At 46.3% G+C, this 19,612-nt stretch overlaps 1 protein-coding gene across 4 annotated transcripts in view; it reads right to left on the bottom strand.

Moving 5' to 3' along the window:
• Positions 1-19,612, bottom strand: part of eogt (EGF domain-specific O-linked N-acetylglucosamine (GlcNAc) transferase) — a 93,735-nt gene that overhangs the window by 38,712 nt on the left and 35,411 nt on the right. For all 4 annotated transcript variants that reach the window (XR_011934141.1, XM_072472291.1, XM_072472293.1 and 1 more), the window contains exons 5-9: positions 15,848-15,956; positions 15,638-15,732; positions 14,400-14,504; positions 2,693-2,799; positions 257-360 (exon numbers count right to left, since the gene is read on the bottom strand). Coding sequence is in view for 3 of the 4 variants with exons in the window: in XM_072472291.1 (XP_072328392.1) it covers positions 257-360; positions 2,693-2,799; positions 14,400-14,504; positions 15,638-15,732; positions 15,848-15,956 (520 nt within the window). In the remaining variant the exon portion in view is untranslated. The remainder of the gene's footprint in view (positions 1-256; positions 361-2,692; positions 2,800-14,399; positions 14,505-15,637; positions 15,733-15,847; positions 15,957-19,612) is intronic.

The raw sequence follows: 19,612 nt of genomic DNA, 5'->3' as shown, positions 1-19,612 counted from the left end.
ATATGATTCATTCTAAAACAAATATAGCAAAATACAAAATGCAGGTAGGCCAACAACTGTAGACCAATAAAGAAATGTAAACCTAACTGGGATGTCACACGTACTGTGTAGAAATCAAAGCTTTCTTGAAGGAAAAATGATCCTCATTAATTTTCTCCATTAGTTTCTCTAATTTGCCCACAAAAATTAGAGGATGACAAATAAAGGTCCCATTATTAGGGCTCCACAATCTGTAGAAAATCAATAGTGTACTCACCGTATCCCACATTACTATGTTCAAATCAGTATCAAAAGAGTTGTTGATATGTTGGGAAATATAGAGATTAACAAAGTCACAGAAATGGTGGTACATATTGACACCTGAAAATAAAGAATATGCTTCATTAATAAATGAGGCAAAATTTGTTTGCCTCATGTAGCTGGTGAATGTTCAGTTGGGGTAATTTACTATGATACCATCAAACTGTTGGTCTCTTGGTAGAGCACATACATTATTCACCAACATCTTGTGCGGGATTATCTGGCCTCCAAGCCGCGTGTTTCTTAATGGCGGGAGGCAGCGGGATTTTCTGTTTTCGTTGCTGTCAATGAGAAGTCGCTCCACGCCAATGGGGAAAAGTGGGCGGGGTACGCTGCCAGTGGGGCCGGAGAATCACACCGCCGTGAATGGCCAGGGAATTTCAGCCCTTATCTCCTTTGATTGGCAAAACCTGAACTCATCATTATTTCTGAAATGTTTAAAACAAAGGCTATGAACATGTAAGCTTTGTAAACACAGAACTGAGCTGCAAGGCTGTGATTAGGAATTCATAGGTCTGTTAATGATTATTGTTACGGATGCCTGGTCAGCTCTCAACAGTGGCTAAGAGACTGGACTGGAACCAAAACATTTTAAAGTTTTTATGGTGATGCGGAAAGATCGATTCATTCCAGGAGTGATATCATAAGGAATAGGGTGTGGTTATTATTTTTTAATTTTATTTAAACAAAATAAAAACAATATTTAAAGTTTTCAACTTCAACCGTAACAATAACAGATTACAGGTATTTTCTTAATCATAACAAATGAGTTCCCATTAAACATCACTTTAAATGAACATACAGCTCTCATTCCACTTACAAAGGCAGGTAAAGATGATATTTGTATTTATGAAGCATTTTTTTTGCTTTTAGTCAAGTTCCTTTAGAAGCCTTTTCGAAAGCCTGTCTCTCGGGCAGTTTTTTCATGACCTCCCTCAGTAGCTTTACAAATCCTTCTCCTCCTTTGTTCAAAACAGGATTCCCTCTCTCTCCCTCTCTGAGCACCACCCAACCCCTCAAACATATGTTCTCTCTTGGGATGTTCAGACTTGAACCCATCAGCGCTATCTTGGCTATTTGATTTTGCACTCCCATTTATACAAAAAAACAGAGATTTGTTTTGGTATGCAGCTAACCTCCCATTAACAGATAAAAGGGCCATCAGATTCTGTAATGAGCTAATGGCTGGTCAGACAGGGTGTCCCGAAGAACAATGGATCACAAGTAAATCACCCTTGCTGAACATTGGAATCCTGTGTATTCCCGCCGATGAGCTTAAGTCTGAATGCGGCAAAGGCCAGGTGTGGGCATATCCCTCTGACTCCGTGCTAGCAGTTATTCCCTCAGTCTGTTTAACCCCTAAATTGCCTGCTACATCTTCGATCCCATTTCTGGACCCAATTTCCCAAGTTCTCCAACAGCACTGTGGGTGTACCTACACCTCAGGGACTGCAGCCGCTCAAGAAGGCCACTTACCATCACATTCTGAAGGGCAACTAGGGATGGGCAATAAATGCTGGCCTAACCAGCGACACCCACATCCCGTAAAATGAATTTTTAAAAAATCTTTCCAGTTTCTTGCCATTTTAATCCACACTCACATTTCTGTCTTTGGCCAACTGCGTCGTTCCAGTGAGGCTCACCACATGCTTGAGAAACATCACCTCATATTCCAATTAGATACTTTACAGGCTTCCAAACTCAACATTGCGTTCAACAATTTAAAACCATGAACTCACACCTTCATTCTGTATCTTGTTTTTGCTTTCAGAAAGAACTGTTCTTTATCCTGCCATTAACATTCACTCTGGACCAATGCTTTGTTTCTTTATGACAACGATTACCATTCTCTTTGCCTTTTGTTCTATGACATCTTTGTCATTTAATCCGTTCCACCCTCTAACCTCATCCAGACATTCCCTTTTTTTCTACCTCCTTCGACCCCCTTTCAACAGCATAAAAGCCATCACATTTCTACCTCCATTCACTTCCGAAGGAGTCAGATTCAACTCAAAACATTAACCCTGTTTCTCTCTCCACAAATGCTGCCAGACCCACTATGTTTTTCCAGCACACACTGTTTTTATTTCAGGTTTCCAGAACCTGCAGTATTTTGCTTTTATACACAAATAAAAGCTGTTTGTACTCATTTCCCTTTGCAGCTGGCAAGAAGGAGCAATAGCACAAAGATCCCACAGCATATACGGTCATCTTCAGAATATTTTCACATTTACTTTTAATTGACACGATTTAAAACAAAAACATAAAATTAAGTTTTTTAAAAGCAGATCATTTGATCAATAGGCAAGATGAATAAAATGGCAGCTTACTTTAGATACAAAGGCGCAACATTATGCAAGAAACATTTAATGGAAAATGTATTTGACATAACCTGCATCTAGCTTCATGAAGTAGGTTGGCTTTTCAATAATAAGGTCACAATTTCCATCTTCTATCGGTTGAAAGTTCAGCTGAGAATATGATTGTAGTTCTGCAAACCTGTGCAAAGAATAGATCATAAATGGTACAAAAATACTGAATCAGTGCAGCCTAAGGATAGCAACTATTTTGTAATTTAATCATGGTTCAATTTGCATCAGTTTAAAATGTGAAAGAGTTTCCTAGTTAATACAAAAGATGCAACCACTGCATCTTTTGTATTCACTGTATATGTTGAAATGTACCATGCTATAAATCGATGGTTTATTTCCCAGTGTTGACAAATTTTATTCTATCATTATAATGAAGGCAATTGAACGAAAATACAAAACTAGCTTGTAAACATTATTTTAATCAAGGAATATGAGAATCCCACTTTGCCGTTCATATCATTTGTCTACATTTTTAAATACTATAGGCTGTCGCACTGAATTTCAAACTGATACCTATTATTTCGGTTAGGATTGACAGTTTGTGAAGGAAAGTTTTACTGTGGAACTTATTTTTCCATTCCTACTCCTCTGCGTCTCCACTAGGAGCGACTGGGAGTTGCAAGAAACCAACCAAGGATAACTTTTCTTCTCTCTACATTGTCTTCTGATAGCACAATCAAAACTGGAAGTCTCTTCATAGAATTTACAGTGCAGAAGGAAGCCATCTGGCCCATCGAGTCTGCAGCGGCACTTGGAAAGAGCACCCTACTAAAGCCCACACCTCCACCCTATCCCCGTAACCCAATAACCCCACTTAACCATTTTGGACACTAAGGGTAATTTAGCATGGCTAATCCACCTAACCTGCACATCTTTGGACTGTGGGAGGAAACCGGAGCACCCGGAAGAAACCCATGCACACACGGGGAGAACGTGCAGACTCCGCACAGACAGTGACCCAAGTCGGGAATCAAACCCAGGTCTCTGGTGCTGTGAATCAACAGTGCTAACCACTGTGCTACCCTGCCGCCCCTCTTGGTGGGAAAACGTTCAAAAAATCCATCAATCTCTGATCTAGAGTAGTGCACAAAGATACATATAAACCGATAAACTGTACTAAAGGTTTAACTTTGAAGGAATATATCTCAAAATATCAGTAACCCGTAGATTTATTAACAAATCATTGAACCATACAGCACAGGAGACCATTGCTAGTCCATCCTGCTGTGCTGGCTCTCTGAAACTCCCTGCTCCCCATACTCCAGATTTTTCTTTTTTTTTAAAATATGTTTATTCAGAATTTTTCAACAAAAATTTTCAACCATTCAACCCCCCCCACCCCCACCCCCGTAACAAAAAAAGAAAAGAAAAGTCGTGTAGCAAGACATAAACATATCAATTCAACATAATACAGAACTTTGTACAATGGGTTCCTCCCGCACATATCGACTTTCCCATATGTTTATGTATTTCCTTTCTCAAATGCCCCTAGGAAAAAACCCTTTCCCCGCCCACCCTTCTACCCCCCCTCCACCCCGAAAGAAACGTCCCCTCCTCCCGCCCCCCCCCCCCCCTCCTCTGGGTTGCTGCTGCTGCTGACCGACCTCCATCTAACGCTCCGCGAGATAGTCTAGGAACGGTTGCCACCGCCTGAAGAACCCCTGCGCAGACCCTCTCAAGGCAAACTTTATCCTCTCCAGTTTGATGAACCCTGCCATGTCGTTTATCCAGGCTTCCACACTGGGGGGCTTCGCATCTTTCCACATTAGCAAGATCCTCCGCCGGGCTACCAGGGACGCAAAGGCCAAGATACCGGCCTCTTTCGCCTCCTGCACTCCCGGCTCGTCCGCCACTCCAAATAGTGCTAGCCCCCAACTTGGCTTGACTTGGACTTTCACCACCTCAGGCATAGCCCTCGCAGCACCCCTCCAGAACCCATCCAGTGCCGGGCACGACCAGAACATATGGGCGTGAACAGCCGGGCTTCCTGAGCACCTCCCACATCTGTCCTCCACCCCAAAGAACCTACTCAGCCTCGCCCCTGTCATATGCGCTCTGTGAATCACCTTAAACTGTATCAGGCTAAGCCTGGCACACGAGGAAGAGGAATTAACCCTACTCAGGGCATCAGCCCACAGACCCTCTTCAATCTCCTCCCCCAACTCCTCCTCCCATTTGCCCTTCAGCTCCTCTATCAGAGCCTCCTCTTCTTTCATCTCCTGATATATCGCCGACACCTTGCCCTCTCCGGCCCATACACCCGAAATCACCCTGTCCTGAATCCCCTGTGCCGGGAGCAACGGGATTTCCCTCACCTGCCGCCTCACAAACGCCCTCACTTGCATGTACCTGAAAGCTTTTCCCGGGGGTAGCCCAAACTTCTCCTCCAGCGCCCCGAAGCTCGCAAACGTCCCATCGATAAACAGGTCCCCCATTCTTCTAATCCCTGCCCGATGCCAGCTCTGAAAGCCCCCGTGCATCCTTCCTGGGACAAACCAATGGTTATCTCTGATCGGGGACCACACCGAGGCTCCCATTGCACCCTTGTGTCGTCTCCACTGCCCCCAGATCTTTAGCGTTGCCGCCACCACCGGACTCGTGGTGTACCTTGTCGGCGAGAGCGGCAGCGGTGCCGTCACCAGCGCCCCCAGGCTCGTTCCTTTGCAGGACGCCATCTCCAACCTCTTCCATGACGCCCCCTCTCCCTCCATCACCCACTTACGGATCATTGCCACGTTGGCTGCCCAATAGTAGCCACCCAGATTCAGCAACGCCAGCCCTCCTCTGTCTCTACTACGCTCCAGAAACCCCCTCCTTACCCTCGGGGTCTTGTTTGCCCACACAAAACCCATGATGCTCCTGCCTACCCTCTTAAAAAAGGCCTTGGTGACCATAATTGGAAGGCACTGGAACACAAAGAAACCTCGGGAGGACCATCATTTTAATCGACTGTACTCTGCCCGCTAGCGAGAGTGGCAACATGTCCCATCGTTTGAAGTCCTCCTCCATCTGCTCCACCAGCCGCATCAAATTAAGTTTATGCAGGGCCCCCCAACTCCTAGCTACTTGGATCCCCATGTACCGAAAGCTCCTTTCCGCCCTCCTCAACAGTAGGTCGTCTATCCCCCTTTCCCTGGTCCCCTGGATGTACCACAAAGAGCTCACTTTTCCCTACATTGAGCTTATAGCCCGAGAAGTCCACAAACTCCCTTAGGGTCTGCATGACCTCCACCATCCCCTCCACTGGATCCGCCACATACAGCAACAGGTCGTCTGCATACAACGACACTCGATGCTCCTCTCCCCCTCGGACCACCCCCCTCCATTTTCTGGACTCCCTTAATGCCATGGCCAAAGGTTCAATTGCTAATGCAAACAACAGTCCCTCGATACAGCCGAAAATACTCCGACCTCCGCCGATTCGTAACCACACTCGCCAGCGGGGCTCTATATAGGAGCTTAACCCAACTGATAAACCCTCCCCAAACCCAAATCTCCGCAACACTTCCCAGAGATACTCCCACTCTACTCGGTCAAAGGCCTTCTCCGCGTCCATAGCTGCCACTATCTCCGCCTCTCCCTCCACCGATGGCATCATTATCACGTTTAGGAGCCTCCGCACATTGGTGTTTAGCTGCCTACCCTTTAAAATCCCGTCTGGTCCTCGGGAATCACCCCTGGGACACAGTCCTCGATCCTCGTAGCCAGCACTTTTGATGGCAACTTAGCATCCATGTTAAGGAGCGGAATCGGCCTATAAGACCCACATTGCAGTGGGTCCTTATCCCGCTTCAGGATCAAAGAGATCATCGCCTCAGACATTGTCGGGGGCAGGGTCCTCCCCTCCCTTGCCTCATTGAAATTCCTCACCAGCAACTGGGCTAACAGGTCTACGTACTTCCTACAGAACTCAACCGGGAACCCATCTGGTCCCGGGGCCTTCCCCGCCTGCATGCTCCCCAGTCCTTTAATCAGCTCGTCCAACCCAATTGGCGCCCCCAAACCAGCCACCTCATGCTCCTCCACCCTCGGGAACCTCAGTTGGTCCAAAAATCGTCGCATCCCCTCTTCCCCCGCTGGGGGCTGGGATCTGTACAGCTCCTCATAGAAGGCCTTAAATGCCTCATTTACTTTCACCACACTCCGCACCGTAGTTCCCCTTCCATCCTTGACTCCACCTATCTCCCTTGCTGCCATCCTCTTACGGAGCTGATGTGCCGGCATCCGGCTCGCCTTCTCCCCATACTCATACGTCGCTCCCTGTGCTTTCCTCCACTGTGCCTCTGCCTTCCCTGTGGTCAACAGGTCGAACTCCGTCTGGAGACTTTGCCTCTCCCAGAGTAGTCCCTCTTCAGGGGCCTCTGCATATCTCCTGTTCACCCTTAAAATCTCCCCCACTAACCTCTCCCTTTCCCTGCCCTCTCTCTTCTCCCTGTGAGCCCTGATGGAGATTAACTCTCCCCTGACCACCGCCTTCAGCGCCTCTCATACTACCCCCACCTGCACCTCCCCGTTGTCGTTGGCCTCCAAATACCTTTCAATGCACCCCCGCACCATCCCGCACACCTCCTCATCTGCCAGTAATCCCACATCCAAACGCCACAGCGGGCGTTGGTCCCTCTCCTCTCCCAACTCAAGTTCCACCCAGTGCGGGGCGTGGTCTGAGATGGCTATGGCCGAATACTCCGTTCCCTCCACTTTCGGGATCAGCACCCTGCTCAGAACAAAAAAATCTATCCGAGAGTAGGCTTTGTGTACGTGGGAGAAAAAAGAAAATTCTCTGGTCAGAGGCCTGGCAAATCTCCACGGATCCACTCCCCCCATCTGGTCCATACACCCACTAAGCACCTTGGCCGCAGCCGGCCTCTTTCCGGTCCGAGATCTGGAACGATCTAATGCTGGGTCCAACACCGTGTTAAAATCCCCCCCCCCCCCCCCATTATCAAGCTTCCTACCTCCAGGTCTGGAATGCGCCCCAACATACGCTTCATAAATCCAGCATCGTCCCAGTTCAGGGCGTATACATTTCCAATACCACCCACGTCCCCTGCAACCAACCGCTCACCATCACGTATCGACCTCCATTGTCCACTACTATGTTCTTGGCCTCAAACGACACCCGCTTCCCCACCAGTATTGCCACCCCTCTATTCTTCGCATTCAGCCCCGAATGGAATACCTGTCCTACCCATCCCTTTCTTAACCTGACCTGGTCTGCCACCTTCAAATGTGTCTCCTGAAGCATGACCATGTCAGCCTTCAGTCCCTTTAAGTGCGCGAACACTCGGGCTCTCTTAACCGGCCCATTCAGGCCCCTCACATTCTATGTTATCAGCCGGATTGGGGGGCTTCCCACCCACCCCCCCTGCCGACTAGCCATCTCCTGATTTAGGCCAGTCCCGTGCCCGCGCCTCCCGCACCCTCCAGTCCCCCAGACGGGGAACCCCCACCCTGACCACCTCTTCCGTTTTCAGTTCCCCCTCGGCCAATGCAGCAGCAACCCCTCTCCCCCCGCTAGATCCAAATCTAGTTCTTTTGCTCCCCCCATAACACTTCCGTAAGTCAGCTGACACCTGCTGACCCCGCCTTCCCCCGCCTTCCCGTTGCCCCCCCCCCCCTTCCCGGTGTGAAAAAAAACCCTCCTCCTTGTGTTCCTCCATCCCCCCCTTCCGCCCTTCCCTAACGCGGGAAAAGGCCCGCGCTTTCCTGAGCCAGCCCCGCCCCCTGTGGCGCAGCTCCTGTTGCGGCCTTATCCCAATTCCCCCATCCCCGGGCCTCCTCTCCCTCCAGCACCGGCACCCACATTCCCCACAGTCTCCCCATCAAATCTCTTCCCCCATCCCCATCCATCGCCCCACCCGTGGAACATTCCTTACGCATAGTTAAAACCCTGTATACAATCGACATCCCCCCAACAACCACAAACCCTCAGTTTGAGTCCAATTTTTCCGTTGGATAAAGGTCCAAGCCGCTTCTGGCGTTTCAAAGTAGTGGTGTCGATCATGAAATGTGACCCACAGTCACGCTGGCTGCAGCATTCCGAATCTCACCCTCTTCCTATGCAGCACCGCCTTGGCCCGATTAAAACCAGCTCTCTTCTTTGCCACCTCCACGCTCCAGTCCTGGTAGATTCGGATCACCGCATTCTCCCATCTACTGCTCCACTCCTTCTTGGCTCATCTCAGGACACACTCTTTGTCCATGAAACGATGAAACCTCACCACTATCGCCGTTGGCGGCTCGTTGGCCTTGGGTCTCCTCGCAGGACCCGGTGAGCCCCATCTAGCTCCAGGGGGCTCGGAGAGGCCTCCGCACCCATCAACGAATGGAGCATCGTGCTCACATACGCCCCGGCATCGGCCCCCTCCACCCCTTCAGGGAGACCCAGAATCCGAAGATTCTTCCTCCTCGACCTGTTCTCCAGGTCCTCGAATCTTTCGGCCCACCTGTTGTGCAGCGCCTCGTGCGCCTCCATCTTCACCGCCAGGCCCAAGATCCCGTCCTCGTTCTCGGTGGTTTTTTCCCGCACCTCTTGGATCTCTACCTCTTGGGCTTTCTGGGTCTCCTTCAGCCCCTCGATTGCCGTCAGCAGTGGCGCCAGCACCTCTTTCTCAAGCTCCTCTTTCTTAAGCTCCTCCACGCAGCGCCTGAGAAACTCCTGCTGCTCCGGCCCCCATGCTGCTCGATCTCCGCCATCCGCCATCTTGTTTTTTCTCCCTCGTTTCTTTCGCTGCTCCAAAGCCGCTTTTTTCCCCGCTCCACATCTGGTCCCCTCCATACACTATGGAAGGGGGACCTTACTCTCACCTTCCCACACGGGAAGTGGTCGAAAAATTTCCATTGGGGCTCCTCTGGAGAGCCCAAAAGTCCGTTCTAGTGGGAGCCGCCGAAATGTGCGGCGATGCCGGAAGTCCAGATTTTTCTTTAAACTATATCTCCAATTCCTTTTTTTAAAGAGTTTTTTATTGGAGCTTTACATTTTTACAGAAATTGCATCAAACCAAACAAACAAAAAAGACAGCCATCGGTATCAATGTACGGTGCAGCACACAACAGCATCCACTGCAAGAATGGAATAAAGAAGACCAGATAAATCAGCGGCCAAATGCTCAACTTATTCCCTTCACGTATACAGGACTCGTCTGCACCATAATAGGATATGGGCAACACCACCAGCCTACATCATACCCATAGCCACAAAACAAAATGGCAGAAGGAAAAAAAAAATCTCGAGAACCCCAGAACGAAAGGGGAAATTGACTAACCCTCACAGCGCAAATTAAACTCTTCTCCAGCCCCAGGCCAGACAATGATATAATTACAAGATGACAAGGGGAGGACTGGGCACCACCAAACTACAAATCTCAACCAAGGGTCTCCCATAGAAAAATAAAGAATACATCCATCCGATGGGCAACACAATACTTATCGCGGAGCTGACCTCCACCAAATAACAACTCAGGAGAACTAAACCTCAAAGGTTACCATCACACTCAGCAGTCAAAGAAGGAGATGCACATCAGGAGACATGATTGACTCACCTCAAAAGGAGAGTCACAAATGTTCCAGTCCTCAACAGGAAAACGCACCGTCTGCCTCGGCCTGGAAAAGGAAAGGCGCTAAACAAAAATAAGAGACTAACGCACACTGGGGGGACCTTCCTCGAACACAGTGAGGACAGAACTAATCCTAACGACTCTTTCCCTCTACCTCTCATCCTCACCCCAGCTCTGTTCATCTCCCCACCAAGCATACATTAGGATAAAGAAATTGTGCACAAATCCTGAACTCAACATTCAGCATAACATTATATAAACTATCAAAAAAGATAACTAATGGTGCGGGGTAGCACACCTAAATTATTCACTTCCTTGCAAACAAATATATTGACAATATCAAGGCAACACATGATTATCAAGGAGCAAAGTCGAGGTAAACAACTGAGATGTGAGTTAGTAATGAGGATAAAGACCTCTCCATCGGCACACACAGAAAGTAGAAATCAAGGATAAAGCAGGATCAAAAACGGTGAGCAATCGGGGGGGGGGGGGGGGGGGGGGCGAGGGCATGGTGGCGCAGTGGTTGGCGCTGCTGCCTCACGGTGTCAAGGACCCGGGTTCGATCCCAGCCTCGGGTCATTGTACGTGTGGCGTTTGCCTATTCTCCACCTGTCTGCGTGGGTCTCACCCCCACAATCCAATAAGATGCACAGGGTAGGTGGATTGGCCATGCTAAATAGCCCCTTAATTGGAAAAATAAGAATTGGGTACTCTAAATTTATTTATTTAAATGAAGACAAGGCCCTACCCCATCTCCTTACAACTACCACGAATCAACGAGGATTTAAACATTTTGTCTCGACTCAATAGTGCCGAAACACTGACCAACAAAACTCGCGATATAGCAAAAATGATGTCAACCAAGAAAAAAACATAAATGAAATGAAATGAAAATCGCTTATTGTCACAAGTAGGCTTCAATGAAGTTACTGTGAAAAGCCCCTAGTCGCCACATTCCGGCGCCTGTTTGGGGAGGCTGGTATGGGAATTGAACCGTGCTGATGGCCTGCCTTGGTCTGCTTTAAAAGCCAGCGATTTAGCCCAGTGTGCTAAACCAGAAAAGAAATGCATACGTGGATAAAAAAACAGGTTAAAAGAGGAGCAAAGTCGGAGTTCGCGAAAATGCAAGTGCTCCCACACTCTCATCACGTGACCCTCTCGAATACCCTTTTGAAAGTTACTATTGGAGTTGCTTGCACCAACCATTCAAGTACTGCATTTTACTTTTACTAAACTTTTATCATTTCAGCCTCGTCCAGCATGTGCCCCAACTCCTCCCATTTAGCCTTCACCCCCTGTACCAAGACCGATTCGTCCCCCAAAATCCATCCATAGATGCCGGCCGTACAACCCTCTTCCAACCCCGAACAAGAAAGAATCCTAACCAATGAGGTAAATGGCGGCCCCAACGGAAATGTCGGAAACGTCTGTCGAACAAATTCTGAACCTGGAGTTACTAAAACGCGTCCAAACTCAAGAGCCCGACCTTCTCATTCAGCTCCTCCAGGCTGGCAAACAGCCCCTCCAAAAATAAATCCCTCACTCTCTCCAGCCCCCTCTCCTTCCACCCCCCAAATGTGGCATCCAACTTCGCCGGTTCGGACAAGCGGTTCATACAAATAGGGACCCACTTTGATGCTGACCCCAGCTTCAAATGCTCCTGGAGGTGCCTCCATAGTTTTAAAGTGGAGAAAACCACCGGATTTGAAGAGTGCTTTGCCTGATCAAAAGGCAAAGATGTCGTCCGCCAGCCCCCCCAAACTGGACCCTCTACATGACCCAGACTCTATATTACCCCAGGTCTCCACAGCACCCCAACACCTTCTCTGTGTTGGCAGCCCTCAAGCGCTGCATTTTAGATCATAACAACTTGCTATATTAAAAAAATCTCAACTCCCCCCATTTTGATTTGTATTCTGGTGAGAATACATGTAAGGAATTATTTTCTGCGTGCACCAAGTTCCGTACGTCACTGTTGAACACAATACTTTCAACTAATTTACTTCAATCATGATTTCAAACATGTTGCTAATTCAATTATACTCAAAAAATAACAAAAGGTAACTCCTTAGATTTCAGAAGAGCATAAGGGTGGCCAATTCAGTGATGCGTTTCACAATGGACCAGGAGAAGAAGCTCTGGTGAAATTGGAAATATGCCTCGTTGTTGGGACAGAATCAATAAAGAGAACTTATAGTCTTGTTCATATTGGGGCTGCTGGCCTGAGGCAGATTGCTGAAAATTCAGTTCCATCTGTTTGTGAATCAAATTCTCAACAGCATGTGCAAAGTTACACAACCAGATTTTTTAAATCTTGAGAGCACAGGGAGAATTTATGACCCCAAAACATCTAAAGCAGACTAGCCAAGATTTTGAAATGCCCAGGATGTCATGTCTATAATCCTGTGAGAAAAAAAAGATGTTTAGTGGTGCAAAAATGGCAGTGTTGCGGTAGCTTAATTCTGTACTTCTCCCACGCCGCAGTTTGGCTGGAAGTACTTTTTTTAAAAAAAAAACAATTTAGAGTAACCAATTCATTTTTTCCAATTAAGCGGTAATTTAGTGTGACCAATCAACCTGCCCTGCACATCTTTGGGTTATGGGGGCAAAACCCACGCAAACATTGGGAGAATGTGCAAACTCCACACACAGTGACCCAGAGCCGGGATCGAACCTGGGACCTCGGCGCCGTGAGGCAGCAGTGATAACCACTGTACCACCGTGCTGCCCTCCGCTGGAAGTACTTGATGAAAATATGAGATGCCTGAAATGGAAGACAATTCCATTCCTCAGCACTGAGATTTCTCACCTTGATTTAACACAAATATTCAACAATTCATCGCACATTTTAAAGTAATAATTTTTATAACTTCGGTGTTACTTTACAGAGACCAAGGCAGAGACCCACCATGACGAGGCCCATGTTGCCACCTGTGCGTCATCACTCTGGGGGGCCTGGAGCCGGAGGGTCCAAGCCGAATTATCGGTGTCACTGGCATCGCCATGCTACCCGGTTCTGCCCGCTGCCCTTGTGATGTGCCTGTGTCGGGTGGGAGGGGACTTGGAAGAATTGGCACACATCAGGTTGGCCTCCAGCACTCCCATGATGGTGCCTGTAGGGCCCTGAAGAGTTGCAATGGGATGCAGGGATAACTGGTGTGAGTTCCAGAGGCATTTATGTTATCTGGCTCCCCATTGTCTACACCATGGTGTTGATGCCCTCAGTGATGCTTCTCTTGTGACTGGGCCACATGCTGTGGTGCCTCGGCAATGTCCATCTGCGTCTAGGGACACATCCCTCAGCGACTGGGCCATGATCTGCAGTGCCTCGTAATGTCCACCTGCGCCTGGACCACGTCCCTCATTGATTAGGACGTGATGTCAAAGCTCTCAGCCATGGTAGTCATAGACTGAGCCATGTCTTGGGCAACACCAATCAAGACAATAACATGAACAACACACTTGAGACAGGTCAATCAGAGAACGTCCCATTTGAGGATGCACTGAGAGTTCATGTAGCTGAGTGCTGCCATAAGTTTTACATTTGAAATATCAATGTGAATAAAGCGACTCAGTAAAAAAAAAAACAGGAAATCCACCCAAGAAAAGATGCAAGAAAATTTGCAAAGAAAGTTGCAAAGATGTAATTAGTGATATTCCCCAGGGATGGACAGTTGAGTATCAAACCTTGTATGTTTCAATATCCAACTTCATTTAAAACTAAGTTAAACTGTTACAGTTACTTGTGTGACTAACAACTATGTGCAGAGGACAGATGGACATCTCCCTAACTTTTTAAAAATAAATTTAGAGTATCCAATTCATTTTTTCCAATTAAGGGGCAATTTAGGGTGGCCAATCCACCTACCCTGCACATCTTTTGGGTTGTGGGGGCGAAACCCACGCAAACACGCAGAGAATGTGCAATCTCCACAGGCTCAGTGACCCAGAGCCGGGATCAAACCTGGGACCTCGGTGCCGTGAGGCAAACGTGCTAACCACTTGCGCCACCGTGCTGCCCGACATCGCCCTAACTTAAATCCTTTGTGGTAAACAAAGGATGACAAAAAACAAGTTGCATCTTTTTCAAACATTCTGAAACATGAAATATCATTCATTCACAAGAAGTGTCTAAATACCATAATACTGAGAAAGTACTTAAACTTACCAGGACTGGAGAGGACTCTTATGTTCTCCTTCAGCCAACAGTGCCTTTTTGTCCAATTTACAGTGGCCTCCAATTTCACCATCCTGAATGAAATCTTCCTTGTATCTGTTGAGGCAAGATCCACACTTTTTCTTTACAGTTTCTAAAGATTATTAATTTTCAGGCCTCTACATTATTATCCTACCTTTGCTACAGATTCAATGTAGAACACCAAGAATTGAACTTTTAGTATCCCTTTAGAGTGACTCTGTATGAAAGCTCCAAAATTGGTATTCCAAAATAATATTATGTTCTGAAGGGGCACTTACAATTTGAGATCTGACTAAAAATAAATATACCTTTAGTGGGATCTAAAAAAGTGTTCGAGAAACCCAGCGAGACCATGGAGCTGAGGATACAGCCAAAGCTGACAGCAGGATCTCAACGTCCTTTGTAAAATTCTATTTCCTGCCCATCAGCAGACCAGATTGATAGTGTGGTCAACTGCCAGACGGGTAAACTAGCAGCAGCAGCGTGTCAGGCTGTTATTGGCAGAGGGAGGGCAAAGGCTTCCTTGCGGGATTGTGGGGGGGAGGGGGGTAGCACTCCTGCTTCTGCTAGCCTACAAGGAGTGTTGTAAAAGGCCAATTTCCTGGGAAACCCAGATGCCAGCAGTTTAATTTAAACAAGGCTTCCATTGTACTGTCGAAACCTTGGTTAAATATGGTAATTCAGTGTCCTGCCTATAAGAGTGGACACTCACACAGCAGACATCATAAAGTTGGTAGCCATGATGTGGAGATGCCGGCATTGGACTGGGGTGAGCACAGGAAGGAGTCTTACAACACCAAGTTAAAGTCCAACGGGTTTGTTTCAAATCACTAGCTTTCGGAGCACAGCTCCTTCCTCAGGTGAAAGCAGTGCTCCGAAAGCTAGTGATTTGAAACAAACCTGTTGGACTTTAACCTGGTGTTATAAGACTTCTTATCATAAAGATGGTGATAGATAGATCTGTGAAACTACAAACCTCCTTCAACTCATTGGGATGGGAGATAACTCAGATCTACTGACTGCTCATTATAGCTACAGTAGAACTGTTGTCTAAGAGATTACCCAGCTCTTTTAGGAAGAATATTTATTATTTTATAGTATTTCCATGTCCAGCATTCATTTATTTTACCACATTGATATCCTAGTGAATTAAGTCTCATCCAAAACATCTGCTATTTACCACAAATAATTCATTTGAAATCAGAGACCTATCTGTGCTTCTTCTTGGGTTTCTCAAATCAATGTAAAGATTTGTAGCTCTGCAATAGCGAGTATATTTTGAGCACATTAAAGATGAATCGCCCTGAAATAAAACCCCATAGGAATATAATTAGTTAAAGTTTGGAAAACAGCAGTGAATAAAAAATCCTGAGTTTAACTGTAAAATAAGCAAATAAAAAGTAGTTTTCAAAACTTACTGGTTTGGCTGGTTCACACAGTGTTTGCAATTCACGGAGCATTTCTTTTACATATCCAAAGTCAGCTTGCTTCCAGAAAATATCCTGTGCTGCTTCTATTGTGTTGGCCCTGTGACAAAACATAGAATGAAACCTTGGGAGTCCACTTTGTGAACCATTCATCCATTTACCAGTCAAGCAGTAAGTTCCCCAAATCTTGAGGTTACTCTTTAGCTGAATAGGAAGATAATCAATCAAGGAACAGTGTAAATGGAGATAAAGAGGCTGTGCCATTCTATACTGACTGATGTGTTGACTGTTTGATCTGTACTCCAGGCGGTGTATTTCCCTCTAAAAGAATGAGTTTCAAAATAGAGAATTTTAAGATGAATGGATAGATCATGTTTGCCACACTGACGTAAAAGGACACAAAAACACTCAAGGAGTTAAAATAGAGTATTTCATAAAACATCATGGTGCATTTTGCACATTGAGAATTGCAGGATAGAGCACCCTTACAGGGTAAATGGCTTGGCACAAGCGTTGAGCATAATGAAATCTAATTAAGCTAACTAAGCATGATTACAATAATTTAACATAATTAAGGCCCAGGAAGAATGGAAAATTACTAAGGAAGAAGGATGAGCTCATCTGAACAAGATAAGGAACATTACCTTACAAAGCACAAATACAAATTGGGGCCCTTTCTTCCCATGCTATCATGACAAGTCATGTGACATCACTATGTGGCAGGGTAGCACATTGGTTAGCACTGTTGCTTCACAGCTCCAGGGTCTCAGGTTCGATTCCCGGCTTGGGTCTGTATGGAGTCTGCACGTTCTCCCCGTATATGCGTGGGTTTCTCCGGGTGCTCCGGTTTCCTCCCACAGTACAAAGAGGTGCAGGTTAGGTGGATTGGCCATGCTAAATTGCCATTAGTGTCCAAAACGTTTAGGTGGGGTTACTGGGGTAGGGGGATAGGGTGGAGGTGTGGGCTTAGATAGGGTGATCTTTTCATGGGCCTGTGCAGGCTCGATGGGCCGAATGGCCTCCTTCTGCACTGTAAATTCTATGATCAACTGAGACAATATGAGTGACAAAGAAACAATTTCAAGAATTTGAGTTCTTTGTCTGGTGACAACCTCAATTGATCAACTCCTCGTCTCAATGAGTCTCCTGAAGGGTAAATATAAATGTATCACTTGCTTGCATTACACACGGGTGGTCCAATAATATGTTTGCCAAGTTGACCTGATGACTTTGTCTCTTGCATCAAGTGTGGACCACTCTGACACCAAAAAGCACACTCACATGGTTGTAGGAATTATGACTCCAAAATTTTGGAGCAGAGGGGAGGAGTTATAGAATGGTTACAGCACAAGAAGAGACTATTAGGCATGTTGGGTCCATGTCAGCTGTAAAGGTCCTTCCTACTGATTCCCTTATTTCCCCTTTCCTAATTTTGCTGTTATCATTTTTGATCCATGAATGCTTAATGGATGTGTTTTTTAAAGTCAAGCAGGAGGAATTCAAGAAGTTGCAACATAATATATGGTGCTACTATGGACAGCAAATTCCATACTTTTCAGCACCTGAGAGATGGTGGGGATTCAGTTTGATTGATTAGCTGGTGGTCAATGAATTGGCCAAAAGGCTGTATTCTGCCCAGTAACAGGTGATGATTGGATCCTGCCTGAATGGGATGATTTACAGAGACCTAAGGAAAACAGACTTTGAATCCTGGACACACAGGGACAAGGATCTCTCTTGCCTCTCTCCAGAAAGGCTGTGAGTTATGTATTTCTGAACCTACAGATAACTTGAATGAATGGATTTATAATAAAATAATTACAGGCTGCAATCAGAGACCTGGATCTAAAAGTTTACTTTGAAGGAAGGTCCGCTTAAAGACAACCATCTGAAACAAAGATTCTTTTTCCTTTTACTTATTATTTTCACCTCTCTCCTCTCTGTAGTTGTGTTTTGTGTGTGTTTGTGTAGTTAACCAGCTGTATTTGCTGCATATTTCATAGAATCCGTAGTGCAGAAGGAGGCCATTCAGTCCATCGAGTCTGCACCAACCGTTTGAAAGACCATCCTACACAGATCCAATCCCTGCCCTATCCCTGTAACCTCTCCTAATCTTTGGACACTTAGGGGTAATTTAGCATGACCAGTCCACCTAACCTGCACATCTTTGGACTGTGAGAGGAAACCGGAGCACCAGGAGGAAACCACCCAGACATGGAGAGAATGTGAAAACTCCACAGAGACAGTCACCCGAGATCGGAATCGAACCCGGGTCCCTGGCACTGTGAGGTATCAGTGCAAACCACTGTGCTACCGTGCCGCCCTATTCTTGTTATAAATAAAAAAAGTAGGGCAGCACCATGGCGCAATGGTTAGTACTGCTGCCTCATGGCGCTGAGGACCCGGGTTCGATCCCCACCCCGGTCACTGTCCGTGTGGAGTTTGCACATTTTCCCCATGTCTGCGTGGGTCTCACCGCCACAACCCAAAGATGTGCAGGCTAGGTGGATTGTTCATGTTAATTACCCCTTAATTGGTAAAAAAGAGAGAATTGGGTACTCTAAATTTATTTTAAATAAATAATGTAAGTGTGTTTATATTTACAAACCTGGTGACTGTAATTAATGGGCAGCCAAGGACGAAAAACTTAGGGTATTTTTCTAAGAATTGTTGGTTACTTCAATTGTGTTGCAACTCCAGGTCAGGTGGGGCTGGAATTGACCACGCACTAGCCCAGGGTGTCATAACACAGCTCTCTGTAAAAGCTACTCAGCCAGTCCCTCTCCACTGCAGCTCTGCTTTACTTCTCTTTACATAATTATCCAATTCCTTTTTGAAAACCACAAATGAATCTACCTTCACCATACCCTCAGACAGCACATTCCAGATTATGATATTCAAGGCATATAAGAAGTTTTCCTCATGCCACATTTACTTCTTAGGCCAATCACCTTAAATCCATGTCCTCTGGTTCTCACCCCTTCTGCCAATGGGAACAATTTCCCCTATCTCCGATGTCCATCCCCTCATGATTTTGAACAATTCATTCGAATTGGGTGTTGGGTGGGGTTACTGGGTTATGGGGATAGGGTGGGGGTATGGGCTTGGGTGGGGTGCTCTTTCCAAGAGCCGGTGCTGACTCGATGGGCCAAATGGCCTCCTTCTGCACTGTAAATTCTATGATTCTATGAATTGCCTCTCAACCATCTCTGAAGAGAACAACTCCAGCCTTGCCAATATATTTTCACAGCTAAAATCTCTCATCACCAGAACCATTCTTGTAAATCCTTTCTGCACTTTCAACAATCCCTTCACATCTTTCCTAAGATGTGCCCAGAATTGGACACAAAACTCTAGTTGAGGCTCAACGAGTGTTCAATTAAGATACATCATAACTTTCTTACTTTTGCACTCCATGCCTCTATTTATAAAGTTCACGATCCCAAAACGTTATTCTCCACTTTCGCAACCTGTCCTTTCACCTACAATGATTTATGCACATATATCCCTAGGTCCCTCTGCTATTGCATCACCTTCAGAATTTTATCCTCTCCTTACATAGTCTTTTCACGTTGTCTTTGCTCATTCTTCCTGCCAAAATCACTTCACATTTTTCTGCATTAAATTGCATCAAATTTCATCTATCACATGTCCGTCCATTTCACCCGCTTGTATATGTCCTCTTGAAGTCTATCATTATCCTGCTCACAGTTCACAATACTTTGTCACTTTCAAATGTTGAAATGGAGCCCCACA

This window comes from Scyliorhinus torazame, chromosome 13 (assembly GCF_047496885.1).
Source record: "Scyliorhinus torazame isolate Kashiwa2021f chromosome 13, sScyTor2.1, whole genome shotgun sequence".
NCBI classification, from domain to species: Eukaryota; Metazoa; Chordata; class Chondrichthyes; order Carcharhiniformes; family Scyliorhinidae; genus Scyliorhinus; species Scyliorhinus torazame.
The sequence above is the reverse complement of the archived record's forward strand: the minus strand, read 5'-3'. Positions and strand labels throughout refer to the sequence as shown.